This window comes from Populus alba, chromosome 1 (assembly GCF_005239225.2).
Source record: "Populus alba chromosome 1, ASM523922v2, whole genome shotgun sequence".
Taxonomy (NCBI): Eukaryota; Viridiplantae; Streptophyta; class Magnoliopsida; order Malpighiales; family Salicaceae; genus Populus; species Populus alba.
This window is the reverse complement of record NC_133284.1, coordinates 16,385,224-16,403,782: the sequence shown is the minus strand read 5'-3', so window position 1 is coordinate 16,403,782 and position 18,559 is coordinate 16,385,224. Positions and strand designations below refer to the sequence as shown.

The following is an 18,559-nucleotide window of genomic DNA, read 5'->3' as shown; positions in this document are numbered from 1 at the left end:
AAGATTATATATATATATCATAATTATAAGGGAAGATAACTAAAATATTTATTTTTTATTCATTCATGTTTTTATTTGTCAAAATACTATATATTATAACTCTTTTCATAGGAAAAACAAAAACCTTGTAATATTGAATAGGAAAAATAAATTAGAAAAATTATTCCCTTCAAATAAAAAAAAAACATAATAATATAAATTATAAAATAAAAATATAAAATTAACAAAGAAAAATATCTATTTTTCTAAAGATAAATACTTTATTAATCTCTTGAGATTAAAAAGAACTTGTGCTTAAGTTGAGATTAAAAAGCTCGACACCTTTGGCTACAAATGCTTCCAAATGCCTCCATTCGGGATCTCCATAATTTATATTTCTTTCCCAAAATTATCTGAGAATTGTTTGAGCGTTCAAATATGGAAAAGTGATCAAAATGAAAAGAGAAATGCCCTCCCTTGTTATCTTTATTCCTCCAACCTTCTTCCCCACCTTCACAGCCCTCCAGCTACGACATCAAAATGAAAAGAGAAATATAAGCATAACTTCCAGGCTAAACGACAGCACAGACATAAGAAACGTTATTCATCACAATATTAGACGATAATTATTCAGCAACCCAAAGCTGACATGATGACTGGTTAATTTTAGCATCCACAGCCTCCTCTAGGTATACAAACAAGGTTTCTTTTTTGATCCAACAAACTTGTTTGGGATGATAAGACATAGTTTGCCCTGATATAAAAGCAGTCAATTAAACAGAAACTACAACCATTAATTCTTAATAATGTTTTTGTCCTCGTATATACAAATCATGGCTTGTCCTAACCGTACTCATTCCATCGTCACCGATCTGGTATTATATTGTAATGGACTCAGATGAGAAAATTAGATACAAAATATAATGGATGGTTGATTAATTATATATATATAAAGCCTGTTTAATTTTACATTTTAAAAATAATTTGTTTTAAAATAAAGATTTTACATTCTGAATTGCCTGTCAATGCCGTAAAGCACAGCGGCATCCGTTTTTTTTTAACTTGAAGACAGGAAAGAAGAAGGAAATCCGTGGCCCTACTTCCACTTGGAGAGTCTCTCGCGCAGGTCTCTTCTGAAGACGTGTTTCAGATTTTGCCGCTGTCTCCGTGGGTGTCGGAACAATTACCTCGTTGCTCTCTCTACTATTCAATTCTTATTAATTTGGTACCTCATCATATAATTCTCTCAAATAAGCCCCTGTACTGTCTTTCCATCGGTTAATTTGCCCTTTGGCTCCATTCCTCTCCATTAGTGTTTATTTGGGAATTCCTATTTTTTAATGCTTAAAATAAAATATATTAAAAAAAACTAAAAAATGTAAGAAAAAAAACACAAATAAATTAGTAATTATATAGGAATCAAGATTGTAAACTTAAAAATGCATTTACGCGCGCGCGCATGTATATGAGGTAAGCTTTAAAAAACTAGTTTGATTGCAAGCTCTAGTTTAATTCTAAAGTTGATAATGTTGTTTAAGAACATAAAAAGGATATCTAGTTTTTATTCTCAGTCGAAGAAATTATTTTAATTGGGCGTGTCCCCATGACATTGATAATTGCATGCCACCAACTCCGGATCGTCATCCCTCATCCATAAAACTCGTCGTCTAAATTATTGCCCCTCGCCAAAAGCTATGAGATAATTGGATTTGGATTTGATTTGAGCATAGGATTGGATATTGGGTATGCTTGTGATTATTTCTAATGTGTATGAATTTGTTTGTGTTAGAGGGACACTAGAGGATCGGTGTCATGTAATGATAAAGAACACAAGAAAAGGTTGAGATGAAAAGATTATTGCTGTCTTGTCGTCTTTATTATAAATCGTTAAAGTAAGCTCGGAGGAATCGGACGGAAGTTTAAAAGACAAAAAGATCTTAGAAGGGTCGCATCAAGATAAAGCATACGATGAGGGACCATACTAACAAACATTGAATAGTAGAGGGACAACCGAGCTTGTTGACTCCCTGTGTGTAAAGAGATGGCGAAGTCCTCTACTACAAGCAGCCAACTGGAGAAGAAGTGCCATTTCACACACAACACACTTGGTCTCTGTCTTCTCAACCGAGATTCCTGGTGAATTTCCCTAACCAGCATTCTGTCTGGTATTTTACTCATACAAACAGGCACATCCCTGCTTGCTTCAGCCATTCTTGTTCAAGACTTGATTGTTGTGGCTTTCATGTAATCTTGGCTTCCTTGTTTTGGGCTTACTTTTCTCTTTCTGTTTCTTGGCTGTGCAAGAAAAATGAAAAGCTGACTTTCGGTTGTTTTGGTAACAAAATCTGTGGTTGGTTGATGATGACATGCAGTCGAAGGAAACGAATCTACATTTCTTTTCCTTTCTTGATTTCGTTTCTTTGTAAGGAAAGGGAGATTTTGCTCGATCAATCCTCCCTGTATTTCATTTCCTCAGCTTTGAATGTCAAAGATTTCCTTTCTGTTTTTTTAGAAAGAATCAAATTTCTCTGTTTTCCATTTTGTCCTTTCATTTTTCACTTTTGATGTAACAGTTTGGTTAAGGAGTTTCTTTGACAGGTATAGCAGAATATTTAATTGATATAATTTCCTAAACCTCTGTTTTCTCCAAATCTTCCTCTCTCTCTCTCTCCCCCACACCTCTGTTTTCTTCTGTTTTCTAAGTGGTTCGTCTTCAGTATCTTTTCTTTTCTGATTGTAATTGCACTACTGATACTATATTGTAACTCAGATCATGGAGTACATGAAAACCCCATTTAGAGGTATCCTAAACGATGTTAAAGGAAGAATAGCTTGCTATAAACAAGATTGGGTTGCTGGAATTCATTCTGGATTCGGGTATCTATTACTCAAGTAGCATAATCTTCTCATCCTGTCTTTGAAACTTTATCTAAATTTTCTTTCGATCTTTTGTGACAGTATACTAGCACCAACTACATATATCTTCTTCGCTTCAGCCCTCCCTGTTATTGCCTTCGGAGAGCAACTTAGTAGAGATACAGGTTGCCTCTTTTGAACTCTAAATTTTCATGCTATCCTCTCTAGAAAAGTATAGCCCAGTAAAAGGTGGATATTCGGACTTGTAGAGATTGCAGTGATTCCTTTTGTTTACTTTAGAAAATGAAAGATTACGAAAAGGAAATGGTAATCCTGAGAAGCACAACCTCTGATAAATTTCAGAATTTAATATATTGCAGCTTGGTGCATAAAAATTAAAAAAGTAGACCTTTAAAATGGATTCTTAAGGCTAAATTTTTTTTTTTTTTATTAGCTTGCTATCTTTGCACTATTTGCTTCACTTTTTTTTTTATCTAATCACAGGTTCCATAATTTTATTTAAGGAGTTTGGAAGTAATGCAACTTTTTCAATTTACTATTTGTAGATGGAAGCTTGAGCACAGTAGAAACATTAGCTTCTACTGCTCTTTGTGGCATCATACACTCAATACTTGGTGGCCAACCTCTTTTACTTTTAGGAGTTGCAGAGCCAACTGTTATAATGTACACTTATTTGTACAACTTTGCTAAAGGAAGGGAACATTTAGGACAAAAACTCTTCTTGGCTTGGGCTGGATGGTATGGGAAATTCGTTTTGTGTCTTGCTCAAAACTGTTGCTTATATTTGGATTGTTTTTTATGTATTCGTTTTTTCTGATGACTGCTGCAGGGTTTGTGTCTGGACAGCTGTTTTGCTGTTTCTTCTTGCAATATTCAATGCTTGTGCTATAATCAATCGGTTTACTCGGTTAGCAGGCGAACTTTTTGGCATGCTGATCGCTGTTTTATTCATCCAAGAGGCTATCAAGGTAAGTAAAATAAATACAAAAAAGAACTAAAAAAGTTTGTGTAAGTGAACAGAAACTTGATGAGTGTGATGATTCTATGGTAATTAAAAATGTTGCACCATATTTGGATCACAGGGCATGGTCAGCGAGTTTGAAGTTCCCAAATCTGAGGACCCGAAGTTAGATAAGTATCAATTTCATTGGCTTTACACTAATGGACTTTTGGGTATCATATTCACTTTTGGACTTCTTTACACTGCCTTAAAAAGTAGAAGGGCAAGAGCATGGTGGTATGGCACAGGTTTGTGTAGCAACGTTTAGTAACTTTGCATTTCTGGTTAGACATTCATAGGTTGAACACAAGGTTTTTTAAAATTTTGCACCATGTTGTCCAGGGTGGTTTAGAAGTTTCATTGCAGACTATGGTGTTCCTTTAATGGTTGTGGCATGGACAGGACTTTCATTTAGCACACCAAGCAAAGTTCCTTCAGGGATTCCCAGAAGACTTTTTAGCCCTCTTCCATGGGACTCTGCATCCTTACATCACTGGACTGTCATCAAGGTAACCAAACCTTGTTTGGAATTTCTAAGGCAGCATTTTTTTTTACAAATGGATCATTCTTTTGCTTAATGACTTGTTTTGTCAGCTTCAAGACACTTGCAGATAATATCTATTTTTTTCATCAATTACAGGATATGGGAAATGTCCCTCCAGCATACATCTTTGCTGCATTTATTCCCGCTGTGATGATAGCAGGGCTCTACTTTTTTGACCACAGTGTTGCATCCCAGATGGCACAGCAAAAGGAGTTCAATCTTAAAAATCCTTCTGCGTACCATTATGACATCTTGCTACTGGGCTTTATGGTACGTATCATCCACATATGTTAAAGCTGGCTTTTCTTATCATCATGCTTCTCAAAAACTTGTGTTCTACTATTGACTGGTTGGTTTCAGACTTTGCTTTGTGGATTAATTGGGCTACCTCCTTCTAATGGTGTTCTACCACAGTCTCCTATGCATACTAAGAGCCTTGCTGTCCTCAAAAGACAGGTCAAATTGCAGATTTTCAATAGAAAACTTCTTAAGCTAATTAGCTTAGCAGCCTTTAGATGCTAATAGAATCTGGTTGATCATTTGCAGTTGATTCGAAGGAAGATGGTGGCAAGTGCCAAAGAAAGCATCAAACAGAAAGCTAGCAACTCTGAAATCTATGGCAATATGCAAGCTGTGTTCATTGAAATAGACAGCATTCCAATTGTGAGTTCTTTGATCAATACAAACTTAAAGTGTCCGTCCATATGTCGAAAGTTTTAAGAATTTTAGCTTGTCTCTGGGATGATGGTAAAGTTCCCAAATCTTCGCAGCATATTAATGCCAAACACCATGGTTTTCTGATATGCAGAATGCAGTAGTTAAAGAGCTGGAAGACCTGAAAGAGGCAGTCATGAAAGGAGAAGATCCAAATGATACGTTTGATCCTGAGAAGCACATTGATGCCTACTTGCCTGTCCGAGTTAATGAGCAAAGAGTTAGCAATTTTCTTCAGTCTCTACTTGTGGCAGCATCAGTATGTGCTATGCCTGCAATAAAGCTGATTCCGACATCAGTACTTTGGGGATATTTTGCTTACATGGCAATTGACAGTCTTCCTGGGAACCAGTTCTGGGAGAGAATTCTACTTCTATTCATTGCACCTGGCCGGCGCTATAAGTAAGTTATTTTTCAATTTTTTCTCATGATTTCAGAAAATTCTGTTTTTTTTTTTTTTTTTTTTTTTTTTGGGGGGGGGGGGGATTGAACCTTGAATTTTCCCATTTTCTTCAAGATATCTATCTCTTTAAATGCATCATAAATGTTAAATGTTTTTAAGAGCTTCCTGATTGCAAGTGTATGCTACTTTTATCATTCTGACATGTATTGTTATTAGCTGCCTATGATTTTACCAGTTACAACTGTGCCTGGCATTCACTTTTGACAGGGTCCTGGAGGGGATTCATGCTTCCTTTGTGGAATCAACTCCATTCAAATACATCGCCATATTTACCATCTTCCAATTTGTCTATTTCCTGGTCTGTTTTGGTGTGACCTGGATTCCGATAGCCAGAATCTTGTTCCCCCTGCCGTTCTTTATTCTCATCAGCATCAGACAGCACATCCTTCCTAAGTTGTTCCGTCCAAATCATTTGCGGGAACTAGATGCAGCCGAATATGAGGAGATTACCGGCGCCCCACGACTTTCTGTCAGCTTCTCTTTCAAGGCATATTATTCTCCAGACCTCTCTTGCTATCTGCTGATTCTTTGTAGTTTTTATTGTGCTAATACTAAATTCATGTGACATTCTATGAGGAACGTGTTCTATCAGGAACGACAAGCACCTGTTCTTGGAAATGAGGAAGGCGAAATGTGTGATGCTGAGATATTAGACGAGCTAACTACCAGCAGAGGGGAGTTAAAGTTTAGAACTGTAAGCTTCAGGGAAGAGAATGCTACTCAGGTATTCTGGTTTCTTTATTCTTAGAAAGTACAAAGAACTCAAGAGATTAGGACTATTGGTGCTATATTGCTTTTGAAAAGTGCACGTTCCAGTACGTACATAAATGTGTTTCAAATTTCTCTCTATCAATTTTATTCACATATTTGGCATAAGAAATTGATGTTTACAGGTTTCTATGTCGTCGTTGCAGGTCTGTTCCAATGGTGCTGTCCAACCAGAATGAGAGATGATGAATTGTACTTGGAAGATGACGACGACGACGACGACATTTACAGTTAGGAGAGAAGAATTCCATCATAATAGTTACAGAAAGAAGCCAAGAACAGATCATTAAGTTTTGTCCAGTCAGAATCATCCCATCCTTTAATTTCTAGTCCCTTCAATGTATATAAATCCAAATTAGCTTTAGTAAAGCAATAGAGAAGATTTGCAGTATACTTTATCTTTGAGATTACTAGATGGATGTCTCTTGCTACCTGGGGAGCTGACCAGTTTTTTTCTAACATTAAAAAATTCATAAAATGATCGAACCAATTGAATCCAACTCTATGCAAAATTAAGGAGAAAGCCGGGAAAAGTTTTCAATTAGTTATGGGATCCACAGGCCACAACAATGCAGAAGACGCTTATAATAGGCATTTTTCGAGGAACAAGCTCCTATAATTTCTTGCAGTAGAAAAAACCATAGATACATCAAGAGAACATTATAATCAAACTCATCTCAAGCCCCTCTTGTTTCCGTTACAAGAAACCTATAGTACATAAAGGCATACATGATGATCAAGATGAAAGAATGTGGTTTGCACAGGCAATGCAATTAGCACTTTATCACAGATGACGCCTTGGATTTCGAACACTAACCAGCTTCACATCATCTAATACCGGGCCACATAGAGAACCAGAGTTGTCACTTTTCATGGTGTAAAATGAGCTAAGAAATGTAATTCTTGTGTGATTTGACACGGCCTTGAACACGAACTTGGCACGCTTGAACCCTCCTTTTCCCTTAGATTCATAAGGAACTTGAGTTCTGTCCTTGCCAGCATATACCTCTACAACCATTGATCCCACGCATGAGTTCCTGGTGTCACCAACATTGAATGTGAGGACGTAGATCTTATTGATTATGGTCTTCACAATTTGCGAGATAGCACTCTCTTTTCCTGCTATAAGTTCAACAGCTCTTTTTCCCTCCGGGACTGCAAAGTGCTCGCTCTCTATGTACTTTACTGCCTTGAGAGAGTCAACTATCCATCCAGGTAGAGGACATTGATCATCTTCAATGTGGGGAGGGATTAGGACACCCCAGTCTGTGTTGGGAAACATATACGGACCCTCCTCAAAATTCCCATTCTTTAACAGGTTGTCTGCGATATAATAAGTAGAAATCCAAATCAGATTAAGATTTGATTGAGAAAAAATCATGTTAATTAAGCTGAAATCCAATTCCTTGATAATTTTGTTACCTCTGGCACGCTTAGGATTGGACAAAAGCTTTAACGCGACGGAATCAACAAGTGGGCCGCAGGCGGCATCCTCCTCCACACCAGGGTTGTGGATGGAGATCTCAACCTCAGGTCCGTCAGCATGGAAAGCCCATGCATAGGCATCCCATCCATTGCTGCTATACATTGTTTGCATTGGCAAGATTCCCCAATCTCTTGGCTCCGAATTTGGTGAAACAGACAAGTTTAGTTTCTCCTCTTGGGCACAGGTGCGAGCCACATTGAAGGTTACAGAGTAGAACTCGCCTTGTGTGACCTTAACTTTTTGCTTAATTGATGCTTCGTTCCCTAATCTGACTGCGTAAGCTCCAACAGGCACTACTAGCACCATGTCACCTTGTTTATGCCCTGATTTAATGTACTCGATGAAGCCGGAAATTTCCCAGTTAGGAATTGCATTCTTGGCTGTCACCACCGTTCCTTTCATCTCCGATGGCTTTGGCCCGTACTCGAAGTCTCCATTGGGCAATAAACCTGAAATCAATGGCCATTAGTTGACTCAAGCAAATGAAATATAAATGTTGCATGTAACCGCCATGCTGCATGTTGGGATTGATATGAAAATGCAAGCTAAAACCAATTTTTTTATAGAAAAAGTGAATAAGTTTTTCACAAAATTAAGGGTCTGTTCACTAATAGAAAGCTATTTCTTTTCCTTTCTTTTTCATTTTCGTTTTCACATTTTTTTTAGCAAATAAGAAGCTGATTCTCAGACTAGAAAAAAAAAACAAGCAGGGTCTTGAATTCAGATCCAACGATAAGAAGGAACCGAAGAAAAAACAAACAATGGCAGATCATACATGTATTATATCCCACAAGGAACCAAGAGGAAGTGACCAGCAAAGATGTGGTAGCAAGCAAATCAAAGCTGAAACTTTGTGAGTAGACGAAGAAATATTTGGAGGACTTACCATCGGTGACTGACAACGCGACTTGCCAGGTGATGCAGAGTGACACTAACAGCACGGTGGCTCTGTACATTGCGTTTAATTTACAGGGAGAGAGAGGGAGGAAGGAGATGCTAGGCATGGAGATCGCTTGTAGGTGTGCCGTGTGCGTTGGGTTTTATTTGCTTTGGTCCACGAGAAAGACACCGGTTTTGGTCAAAACTACATGAGTGCCACTACAACTTATTGCTGGTCATCTTCATTGAAGACATAAAGTCACTGACATTGTGGATTAATCTTAAAACGTTCTCATGTTTCAAAATCACTGTTTTTTACGTCATTATAGTTTTTTTTTTTTTCTCATGGTCATCTGGAATTATTTCTTTTATTGAATTGAGAATATGAATTTAACTCAATATATAATTTGATTAGAAATATATATAATTGAAAAAAATACAAGATCCTATACGTAGATGCAAGAACTTAGTATAAATGTACACTTCTTACAGTTCTACACATCCAATAAGAGTTAGGACAGAAATTAAATTATAAAAAACCGTGATCAACTCAACTGTAAGAGTAAATGTAGTTTAAAGAATACAATTCCAGCATTTTTTTTTATATATATATTTTGAGAATGATATAAGAATCGAATATTCTTGGGGAGCTAAATCTTAAGATTTGGTCGTCTTCTGGTGGAGGTTGAAGAGGGAAGGTATTGAAAGCCACGCGCTAAATTAAGATATTGTTATAATATCACTAACATAAATGCTGAGTGTTTTTTTTTTTTTTTTGTTGGAAAGTTTTTTTTTTTTTTTTTTACCTTTTGATATAAAGCTGCATTTTGAGAATTGGCCAATAATATTTATTTTTTACTTAAAGAAAGATTTGAGGCTTTAGAGAAAGAAAAGGTGTTTTCTAGTTTAAAAAAGAGAAAAATATTTTTTTTTTATGAAAAACTAAAAAATTGATACAACACCTCATTATTCTTTTTTATATATAAAATTAATATATTAATAAAGTACTTCAAAATATATAATATTATAAGAAAATAACCAACTACTACAATATATATATATATTGAATGATAAGAATTTCATTATGAAAATATACCAAGAAAAAAATTATTTTTAATATTTATCAAATACCAAATAAATATTTGATAATTCCATTTAAAAATTTTCTAATTTTAGAGAAGTTAATATCTCAACTTATTATTCAATTTGTTTTCTACAACATAGTTACACACTTCAAAATAATTTCTAACTTATTTTTCACTACTCAAAGTAAACAATTTTTTTTTATAAATTCTATAAAACTCAACATTCAAAAAAGAAATTCCAGCAATCCATCTACTAAAATCTGAGATTTTTACTAAATAGAAACATTGTATCATCCAAGACGACCCAATGAGTCTCTGTTTTTTTTTAAATAATAATAATAATAATAATCAAAATTGGAATGGTTCGTAAGAGTCTGAAGCAAGTCTGAGTTGATTGTATGGAGAAGCACGTGGTTTACATAATGTTTTGTTGTCTGCATCGGCCGCTTCTGGGAAGCCGATCGGTGCCCATGATCTGCAGATGCATCAATCGACAAAAACAACCTTAATCTACTAATTTGAAGGCTGATTAACTTAATTAATATGATGGCACGTGTGGAAGAAGCAGAAACATCTCAGAATCAGATGTGAGTGACAAATCATGTGGATTAGAATAAAGCATAATTCAGATCTTATATTATACAACCCATGTGCGAAAGATGCAGTATCTTGATGAGTATGCACTCCGTTTCCTGACATAATTACAGGCCAGCTTAATTTAGTACATTTTGTAATTATAATATAGTTTTTATATCCGGTCCTGCTCTTTTTTGGTCGGCAATCATACTATATCTTAATAGTTAGCGGCATGTGCAGGCAGTCAATGAATGCATTGGGATTGAAGACGCGATATATAATATATATTAGATTTCTTGTTCCACGCTAGACTTCCAGGTAGAATCAATTTCTTTCTAAAATAGAAAAGAAGTTAATGCAATGATAATATGAGAGATGAGATTGGGATGCCTATTGAATGAAAAGCGACACAAATAACAAAGTTAAAGTTTAAAGTACAATAATTTAGCTTTAAATAAAAAATATTAAAGAAAAAACATGAGGCAACTTGGATTTACTCTACTCCATGACATGACATGAATTCAAGATTAAACACATAATTGTTTTTTTTAAAATGACCTAGAAAAAAAAAAATCAAAGTTGAATAAATAAAAAACAATTAAGTCACTACAAGTTAACTTGATTAATATGCAGACTCGGATAATTTTATAAAAAAAAAACATGAAAAATCAAAAAGTTTAAGTCCTAATATCTAATGTCAAAGGATGTCATTGATAAAAAAAATAAAAAATAAAAAAAAACCACTAAAAAACAATTCAAAACAACTCAAGTTAACTTGACTCACTTACAATTTAGTATGACCCCATGAAATAAGAAAATGATAAAAAATAAAAAAGCAAATAAAAGATTGCTGACAAAAATTGAATTAAAAAAATAAAATGAAAAAAAAAGTGCAATTAAAAAAAAGGACCTAAATTATATTAAAAAAATGAATGAAATTTTAAGGGATAAAATTGAAAGAAAGAAAAAAAACAAATTAAAAGAGGGATTAAAAAGGAGCAATTAAAAGAATGACAAATAAAATTAGATAAAAAAAAATCAAATAAAATATTGAGAGATAAAATTGAAGGAAAAAAAATCAAGAAAATAATTTTTAAAAAAAAACAACAATCAAATGAAGTAATATCTTATTTGATATAAAACCAAATGGAAAGGGGTGAAATTTAAAATAAAAATCCAAGACAAACAAAGACCAGTAAAACAGAAGACCACAATTGAAATAAGAAATAAATAGAAGAACAACTCTAAATTTTTATTAACATAGTAAGAATTTCAAGGTGATGAGAGAGAAAAGAGGAGAAGAAAAAAATCTCACAATTGTTAAACCGTCATGAGTTGCGTTACATGCACATCCCCCTTAGGAGCACCACTAATAAAAACTTTGGACTTGTTCTGCCGCCAAAAGATGTCTCATGCGCTGCCCAAATGGTGCAAACAACGTCTACTCGCTAACATGAGCTATACATGCCCCATCTATTTTTTTATTATTATTTTTATTTGTTAAAATACTAATTTGCCCTTAATTCAAATAGATTATAACAGAAAAACAATGATAAAAATACCAAAATACCTCTTGACCCCTCCTTTATTTTTTTTACAATGAAATAATTTATTATTTTAAAAAATAAAATCGCACAAAAGCCCCTCTCATCCTTTAAATTTTTCTTTACTTTTTTAAGGATATTTATATCATCTAACCATGAAAAAAAAATTGATAAACAATTACCCTTGATTAATTTCATAAAACCAAATGATTTCCCTGAAAAAGACCATCTCATCTCGTATAAAAGCCATTTGTTTTGTATAATGAAGAGCAAAGATGTCATTGGAGTGTAGCAATCCATGATTCAATGTATCTTATCTTAAAGTAAAAGATTGATGGGTTTTGGTGTTTCTTTTCTAATATATATATAAAAGAAAAGAAAACATCAAGTATAAACAACATATAATTCCCCTTATCACCACATAAAATTTCTAATTTAAAATTTTATTATCAAATACTTTTTTATATTTCTTTCTACGAGATTTACAATTTCTTAAATAAACTCAAAAAACTAACATAAACAAAATATGAAATAAAAGTTCTACCCAGAAAGTAAAAAACCAATAAAAGTTCTAAACAAACTAAATTAAAAATAATAATAATAATAAAAACTAACCCAAAAGAGAGCTTACGGGCTTAATTTGGTATCCATTTGGATTTTGATTGATTATAGCTATAGATTTGAGCCTTTAAAATCTTTTAACTAAATTTGAGCATGATGTAATGGTTTGATTGGAAGTTATGATTATTCAACACAACTCAAATATTTTTTTTTTATTTAGTCATATTTCATTGATCTATAAATATTATTCTAGGGTTATTTACATAGTTCAATTATGACAAATCCATAATGTACTAGTCAGAACCACCTAAATCAATTAGGTTAGGAGGGCATGACATGTTGCTTGCACGGGATACATATACATGTGTTCAAATGATTTTAAAGTATTTAGTGTAGTACTGAATTATTGACTCGCGCTACTTTGTAGGTTAAATTAATTATTTTTAATGTAAAAAAAAAAATCAAGTGTCACTAATGTGTTTTGTAATAAGAAAAACATTTAAAACGTTTGAGCGTTGACATAATATGTTCTAGTTAATTTGATGAATCCAAAAACAAGCAAAATGATCATTAAAAACATAGTTTGATTAAAATAATTTCAAGACATCCTTTTCTTTTAATATTGATACGAAAACATATTAAATCGACTTATGTCAACTCAAATGAACCTGTCAAATCTACAATCCATGTCATAAGACTGGGATAAACCTATAGAAAGAAAATCGAAATAAATTATGAAACTCAATTCTCATTTAACCCAATGTTGAAGGATGAAATTTTAAAAAAAAAAATCAACTAAAAAAAGACCTAAAAACAAAAAACTTGAGTTAACTACAAACTCACAATAGAGATTATTTGACTAGATAAACTCATAGAAAGGAAATAAAAAAAATTATGAAGCCTAATTTTAAATAAACCAAATATTAAAAGATAAAATTGAAAAAATACAATTAAAAGAAAAAACAAAAAGTAACCTGAGTCAACTTGGTTAAGCTACCAAACTCATGATTCAAGTAATAAGATCAAGATAACCATATAAAAAGTAAATTGGAAAAAAATTGTGAAGCCTAATGTCAAATCAATCAAATATCAAATGATAAAATTAAAAAAAAATCAACAAAAAAGGATAAAAAAATATCCGATTTAATATGTCAAATCCTTTGACCCAGGTGATGAGGTTGGGCAAAAAAAATCCAATATTAAAAGATAAGATTGAAAAAAAAAAAACAAAACCTTAAAAAAATTTTAAAAATAAGAAAAAATTTGATAACGAGATTGAAATAACCTCATAGAAAACAAATAAAAAAATACATAAATTAATATGTTAAACTCGTAAATCGGATAATTATATCAAAATAAAAAAAAAATCTAATATTAAAAAAATAACAATAATAATAAGTAAGCTTTGCTTTGAGAGGAGGGGAACTCCTCCTCGTTTAGTTTTTGTTAATTAATAATTAATGTGGTGCAAACATCAAATAAAACCCATACTATGATGTTCAGAAATCTATGTTGAATTCTGACGTTAAAAAAATAAAACTAAAATAACAAAGATCCATACTATGAGTGAAGCACCAAATTATGGCAAGATTAATTTGGATTTTCTCACGTTGAGAGACGAACATGATCATTCATGCATCTAAAATTATTATTCCCTCAAAATTCAATTGCCAATATTTGGTAAGAGAAAAAAAGAAGAAAAAAAGACTTACATTGTACTTATAATATGTAATAAAATCATGTTGATTCATTTTGAGTTAAATAATGCAATTGAAACCACATGTCAATGAAATAAATATTGAATTATATTATCAATAGCTTAGACTAGAAGGAGCTGAGCAAAGCTGAGAAACCTTAGAAATTATTTGTAATTTAAAAAATACATAAATTTCTTGTTCATTTGGAGAACATGGTTTCCCTTAATTTTGGACTGATTCATGTCTGGCCCTTCGAGTTAAATGGGAGAACATTCAAGTAAGGCATCATTTTAAAAATACGATGCAAATAGTATTATTTAAAAAAATTTTATTTTTTTTTAAATTTATTTTTTATATATTTTAAATCGTTTTAATACGCTAATTTTAAAAATAATTTTTTTTTTAAAAAAAAACATCATTTTAATACATTCACGTTTGTTTAGATATTCTTTACTTCAATTTTCTTCCCACGATTTAGCCCATTTATGTTTCTTTCCATCAATATATGCATGTGTGTCATGTTTTAAAAAAGTTTTTGTGTTTTAAAAATATTTTTAAAAAATTAAAAAAATATATTTTAAATTAATTGTTTGATATATATATATATATATATATATATATATATATATATATATATATATATATATATATATATATATAGCTAATAAATGAGGTGATGATAATCATGCATGTATCTATTCACATGAGAGGGTGATGAATGAAAGTGAAAAAAAAAATAAATCCAATTCATGCATGTTGTTATTTTGATGTTTGTAAGAAATTATTTTTAATTTAGAAAATATATAAATTTGACTCAATAAACAACTTTCTCGCTGAAACATTGAAAATATATATATAAAAAAAGGTGTGAACAAGGTGAATATTAGGGAAAGTTGTTTTCTTGTGTAATTTCTATGTGCATTTATTTTCTATTTTAACTATGTTAGGAACATGTATAAACGGAAACCTTTTTTTCATGGTTTTTTTTTATAAATAAAACAAGACCTCCAACATATTTGTCATTAAAAATATCATACTACCAAAAATAAAATAGAAGAGAAATAAAAGGAGAAGAAAAGAGCTCACGCGGTATATTTACTAATGCAATGACACGTGTGTTTTTGGTATTATATTTTGAAAATATTTTAAAAAACATTTACTTTAAATTAATATTTTTTTGATATTTTTAGATTATTTGATGTATTGATGTCAAAAATTACTTTTAAAATATAAAAAAATATATTATTTTAATATATATTTTAAAATAAAAAATATTTTTTAAAAACATTTCTATTAGCTTAATGTTATATTTTTTTTCTCCTTGCTGACGTAAAGGCAAGTTGTTTCCTTTGGGCTAGGATAATTCCATGATGAATATTTAATGAAGCATAGAAGGTCTATATCTAATGGGCCACCTAATTTGGGCTTGGGTTAATAAAATATTAATACTTGGAGAGGTGGCAAAATTTGATCTTGGCCCATGTCTCAAAGAGTTCTATCCTTGTTGGTTTGATCATTGGGATAGTGGGACCCGTTAGGACCATTTTTATAATATATTTAGTAACGAAATTAAATTGAATACTTTCAAAAAATATCAAATCATCACTAGAAAAATATCTTATTGTTTTCACCATGGTTGATATCCAAATAGTAGTTTACTATTGTACCTTTAAAAAGGCAATGTCTCAAACTTTAGGTACTTAAGGCTACCATGTAGATCTCCATCCTTGAGTTTATTATTAACAAACATATCTTTATTTTTCATATTAGCTAACCCGTTGAAATACAAAAGGGTTATTAAAAAACAGAGAGATACTATGATTTTCTAAAAAAATGGTTTTAGAAAAATAAAAACTTAAATGAAATGCAGCAACAATTAAATTTTATTTTTTTATTAAAGCATCTCTTAATTATTATTGAATGAAAACATATTTTTTAATAGCACATATTGCTTTTCAAATAAATATCTATCATGATCTTAAAAATAAGTTAAAATAATATATATATGGAATAAATTGCAAACATTCCCTTAAAAATATATAATATGAATTTTTAGGAATCAAGAAAAAATTGAATAATAATTTTAATATCATGTTACACATTTCTTTATATAATGCATTGTAATTAAAAAAAATAACATAGAAAAAATAAGCATTACAAGCCTGACCCAACAAATAATAAACCCAACATGTATAAACATGTAAGGTTAGGCTTACATGCTTGATCTTTTTTATTTTTATTACTATTCTAGAGGTCTCCACCCTTTTATTTTTTATTTTTAAAATAAAACAGATGACATTTTATTTACTTATTTATATTTTGACTATAAAAAAACTGGTTAAAAAATCAAACCTAAAAAACTATTTTTAAATTTATTTTCACTTCAAAATATTTAATAAACACTCTTAGAATCTCTATAACTAATTTTTCAATGTAAAACACCCCTAAATAAACTCAAAAACACAAAATTAAATAAAATAAATTCCTTTCTCAACCATTATCAACTTTTCCCATCGATACAAAAGTTCAAAAATATATAAATGACACTATTTTAGTTAAGAAAAACATGTTGACACTAAATTTATTTTTTCCCTCTATAATCTACTTAATCGACTTCATTATTTTTAACAACTCTCACTCCTCACAAAATCCAAGGACGAAATACAAACAAATAAAATGTGAAACTAAAATGTCGAAAAGAGATAAAAATGAACCAAAAAAAATCAGGACTAAAATTTCAAGATTCACGCCTCATGAATAGGTTTTTTTCTATAAAAAAAAAAAAGGAAAAAAAGGTACTTCTTATTTCAGAGTCAAATTTGATTCCTTCAATCTCTATTTGTTTTATTCAATAAAAAACTAAATTTATTTTGCTGAATTACACATTAACTGAATGTCAAAACTTTTTTAACACATGAAAATCCAATAACAACTAATCAAAATAAATTATCAATCTCAAGTTTTAATTAATAAATGAAAAAAAAAAAAAACACCCCAACAGGAAACTACAATTTTTTCTTCACTTTTTTTGTTGGCTTTTAGATTTCTTTTTCTTTGTAACAGTAATTATAATTTACAAATAGATTCTAGATGACACCACGACGACGACGACGACGACGACGACGACGACGACGTATGGATTTAGTGTTTATTATACGGTTTATTGGAATATTCCATGGATAAACTAAACCTACCGAATAATTTATCCTAACCCTACTATAATTTATCCTAACCCTACTATAGTCCACTAAGCAACACCAGCATGTGTAGCCGTCCTTAGGTCAGTGGTAGACGAAATAGCAGAAAAACAATTCAATTTCGATGATATCCACATCATTCTGTCTACATTATATCACCCATCCATATTTTAAAATAATAATAATAATTATTATTAACTTTAAATTAAATTTTTATATTTTAAAATTATTTTAATATATTTTCAAATAAAAACAAGTAACTAAAATTCTAAGAGTGCTTCTCGTTTTCTCAATGTTTGATGGACTTCCTATCAGATTCGACCCTGATTGATGGACTCCCTCATCGCGTAGCCCTAGAGATCTTTTGGTTCTAACAAGGAACAAAAACAGAGACTAACACGTGCTTAGATCACAAACCGACACATCACACATCAATTCTTCATCATGACATCAAATGCATCAAGAGTTTGCCATGTCATTCATCTACTACTATTAACGGCAAAGATCCAACGACAGTTTATCACGCCATCAAAGCCAGTTCATCACCATGTACAAAATAGACGTTCTAAATATTCATTTCGACAAATTTTTGGGTCCCACAATTAAAACGTGGGGTTCCCGGTTTTTACTTACCAACCGGAGGTCCGGTTTACTTCTCCTGCCGACCCGATCCATCCAAAGCCAGACGAGACGCGATCGCCGAGTGATACATCATATCGTGGAACGTACTGCCCTCCAAAGTCTTCCTTCTAAGCTGCTTCGCTTTCTCTTCAGTGAACGATCCAAGGGCGAACCTCGATCTGGGTCGACCTGGTTCCTGGTCCGAACCCGATAACCCGGATTCCTTATCGGGTACATCATCGCCTGTGCCACCAGCACTACTATTGCCGTTAAGGTAATCAGGAGAGGAAGACCAACCAAAAAGCGGGGACCACCAGGTTGAAGAACTGGATTTCTTGCCATACGGGTCGGGTGTCCTGGGAGATCCGGATGATGCCCGGACTGGAGCTGGGACGGAGCAAGCGAAAGTGAGTACAGAGGCCATGATGAGAAAAATTGATCGAAGTTTTAGATTTTTCTAGGGAGAGAGTCTGTAAAGATGATAGGAAAGTTTGAGAGAGACTTAATGAGTGTTGCGTTGGAGACGGGGAGAGAAAAGGAAACAACAAATAAAGCTGGGAGCAGGTCT

At 32.1% G+C, this 18,559-nt stretch overlaps 3 protein-coding genes across 3 annotated transcripts; 1 reads left to right on the top strand and 2 right to left on the bottom strand.

The window, feature by feature from the left end:
- The first annotated feature begins 2,750 nt into the window (after nucleotides 1–2,750).
- On the top strand, nucleotides 2,751–6,831 carry LOC118034900 (boron transporter 4-like). The gene is made up of 13 exons (XM_035040339.2): nucleotides 2,751–2,856; nucleotides 2,938–3,020; nucleotides 3,402–3,594; nucleotides 3,686–3,824; nucleotides 3,939–4,104; nucleotides 4,199–4,365; nucleotides 4,497–4,670; nucleotides 4,761–4,856; nucleotides 4,947–5,063; nucleotides 5,209–5,516; nucleotides 5,785–6,064; nucleotides 6,170–6,301; nucleotides 6,492–6,831. Exons 1-13 carry the CDS (start codon nucleotides 2,753–2,755, stop codon nucleotides 6,522–6,524), a joined length of 1,992 nt encoding a protein of 663 aa, XP_034896230.1. The 5' UTR covers nucleotides 2,751–2,752; the 3' UTR covers nucleotides 6,525–6,831.
- Nucleotides 6,832–6,939: 108 nt separating this feature from the next.
- Nucleotides 6,940–9,061, bottom strand: LOC118034901 (protein DUF642 L-GALACTONO-1,4-LACTONE-RESPONSIVE GENE 2-like). Its single transcript, XM_035040341.2, has 3 exons — nucleotides 8,718–9,061; nucleotides 7,768–8,280; nucleotides 6,940–7,668 (listed from the first exon to the last, which is right to left on the bottom strand). Exons 1-3 carry the CDS (start codon nucleotides 8,833–8,835, stop codon nucleotides 7,130–7,132), a joined length of 1,170 nt encoding a protein of 389 aa, XP_034896232.1. The 5' UTR covers nucleotides 8,836–9,061; the 3' UTR covers nucleotides 6,940–7,129.
- Nucleotides 9,062–17,774: 8,713 nt separating this feature from the next.
- Nucleotides 17,775–18,559, bottom strand: LOC118034884 (uncharacterized). The gene has a single exon (XM_035040317.2). It carries the CDS (start codon nucleotides 18,413–18,415, stop codon nucleotides 18,020–18,022), a length of 396 nt encoding a protein of 131 aa, XP_034896208.1. The 5' UTR covers nucleotides 18,416–18,559; the 3' UTR covers nucleotides 17,775–18,019.